We start from the raw sequence: 2203 nt of genomic DNA, 5'->3' as shown, positions 1-2203 counted from the left end.
TTAGGTTTGCTGTAGGGTTTACGGGGTCACTGATTTGGTTTAATGGTATACACAACAGAATACACTCCCCAACGGTGCGTTCTAATACTTATAAACACTTGTCAGTTTTAACACACAGCACACACCCAGTGCATGCACACGGCCACGCCAAACCATATACTCCTACACCCATCAGCAAATCTATTACACACACACATCGAACCGTACACATAGTAAGAATACACACACATATACATAAAAAGGCACGCAGACTAGGTGAAGTTCAGGAATAACATTTGTACAAATATCCTTCATTTCATACCCATTCACATGTTCAAGCACGGACCATGAGGTCACATTAAGTGTTCCTAAAGCATACCACAATAATACAACGAACGTCCCTATTCTATGGTATAGTAAGTGTACTATATCGCACATTAAAATACATAGTATACGGCAATAGAAAGTGTACTATACAGCCCATTGAAGTGCATAGTATACGGCAATAGGAAGTGTACTATACAGTCCATTGAAGTACATGGTATACGGTGAATACTCACCTTCTGCGACCGTGTGATGCGTGGTACCAAGCTTGTACACAACACCGTAGCGCCCTTCTCCACGCACTTGTCCAACGCAAGGGCATTGGTTGCCGGTTGGAAGAAGGCGATGAGTACCTGATGTGCACGGATATCGTACGTGGGACAAGTTTACAATGGTCATGGATAGGCAAGACATGGGAAGAACGGTGCAATGGTCATGGATAGGCAAGATTGGAACGCGTGATTGATGAATTGGTCGGTTGTCAGGTGAACGTTTACATACTCGGATGGTAGTTCATGGTATTGATGGTGTATCTGGTCGATAGTACTAGTGTATCTGATCAATGGGTGTTAGTGGATCTAGGAACAGCAAGTGTGATAACGCCGCATGGATAACAAAATAGGTCAGGAATACCCGGCCCGGATATAAACGGGTAGCATCCACATAGACACAGAGCAAGAGAAATGAGTACATGTACTATACATAAATACAATCTATGTACTATACATGAATTCAATGATATACTCTATGAACTATACATAAATTTATGTACTATACATCAATACAATCCACCACGGAAAACAAGGTGAAGACGTAGATGTATTAACTGATAAGCCGTGTTTCGCCCTACCAGACATGTGCAGTATGACTGGCCTGCACTCAAGTGGTTGCATGCACATACATACATATAATACGAGACGCAGCACAAAACAACAGTATAGTGTCATCGTTGCAGCATGACTGGCCTGCATTCAGGTGGTCGCATGTACGTTCACACATATAATACAGCAGTACAGTGTTATACCGTGCACATCATATACTATAGTCTATACCACACGCCACATAAATACCACACGCCACATGCAGCATGACTGGCCTGCACTCAGATGGTCCCATGCACATACATACATATAATATAGCAGTACAGTGTGATACCGTGCACGTCATATACTATAGTCATATACTATATACCACACGCCACATAAATACCACACGCCACATGCAGCATGACTGGCCTGCACTGCACATACATACATATAATATAGCAGTACAGTGTGATACCGTGCACATCATATACTATAGTCATATACTATATACCACACGCCACATAAATACCACACGCCACATCCCTGCCTACCTGGCCCTGGCTCAAGTGGTCGCATTCGTGACCATTGCCGTCAGCGATTGCCATGGGAGGGTTTACCTTAGCAACAATATCCGATCGCGCGTACAACTAGCACAGTTGGAAGTATGTATCATATGTATGTATTTCAATTAAAAGTATGTATCATATGTATATATTTCAATTAGAAGTATGTATCATATGTATGTATTTCAATCAACATTAGTGAGTGTGCACATGAGCAGTGTAGTTACGTCTACTGAGTCAGACGGGTAGCTTATGCGCTCAGGACTGTCGTTTCAATAAGCAATACACATGGATCCGCTGCGGTTGAAAGGGGATACAGAAGTTCAAGCCGGGGTGTCTACATGCTTGGTTGTGTGCATGCACTTGTCAGATACTTTGGTGCGTGTCTATGATCAAATGTACTAGTGTAGAGAGGTGTGTGTGTAATTAGGGATATGTACTATTTAGCCATGCACTTGTAAGATACTTTGGTGCGTGTGTGTAATTAGGGATATGTATTATTTAGCCACGCACTTGTCACATACTTTGGTG

The 2203-nt window shown here is 42.4% G+C and overlaps 1 protein-coding gene across 1 annotated transcript in view; it reads right to left on the bottom strand.

Moving 5' to 3' along the window:
* Positions 1–2203, bottom strand: part of SARC_12049 (hypothetical protein) — a gene marked incomplete at both ends in the record, with an annotated part of 5048 nt that continues 2845 nt past the window's right edge. The window contains 3 exons of the mRNA XM_014293851.1: positions 1–9; positions 540–656; positions 1661–1756. Of these exons, the coding sequence (XP_014149326.1) occupies positions 1–9; positions 540–656; positions 1661–1756 (222 nt within the window). The remainder of the gene's footprint in view (positions 10–539; positions 657–1660; positions 1757–2203) is intronic.

This window comes from Sphaeroforma arctica, assembly GCF_001186125.1.
Source record: "Sphaeroforma arctica JP610 unplaced genomic scaffold supercont1.2036, whole genome shotgun sequence".
Lineage (NCBI taxonomy): Eukaryota > Ichthyosporea > Ichthyophonida > Sphaeroforma > Sphaeroforma arctica.
The sequence above is the reverse complement of the archived record's forward strand: the minus strand, read 5'-3'. Positions and strand labels throughout refer to the sequence as shown.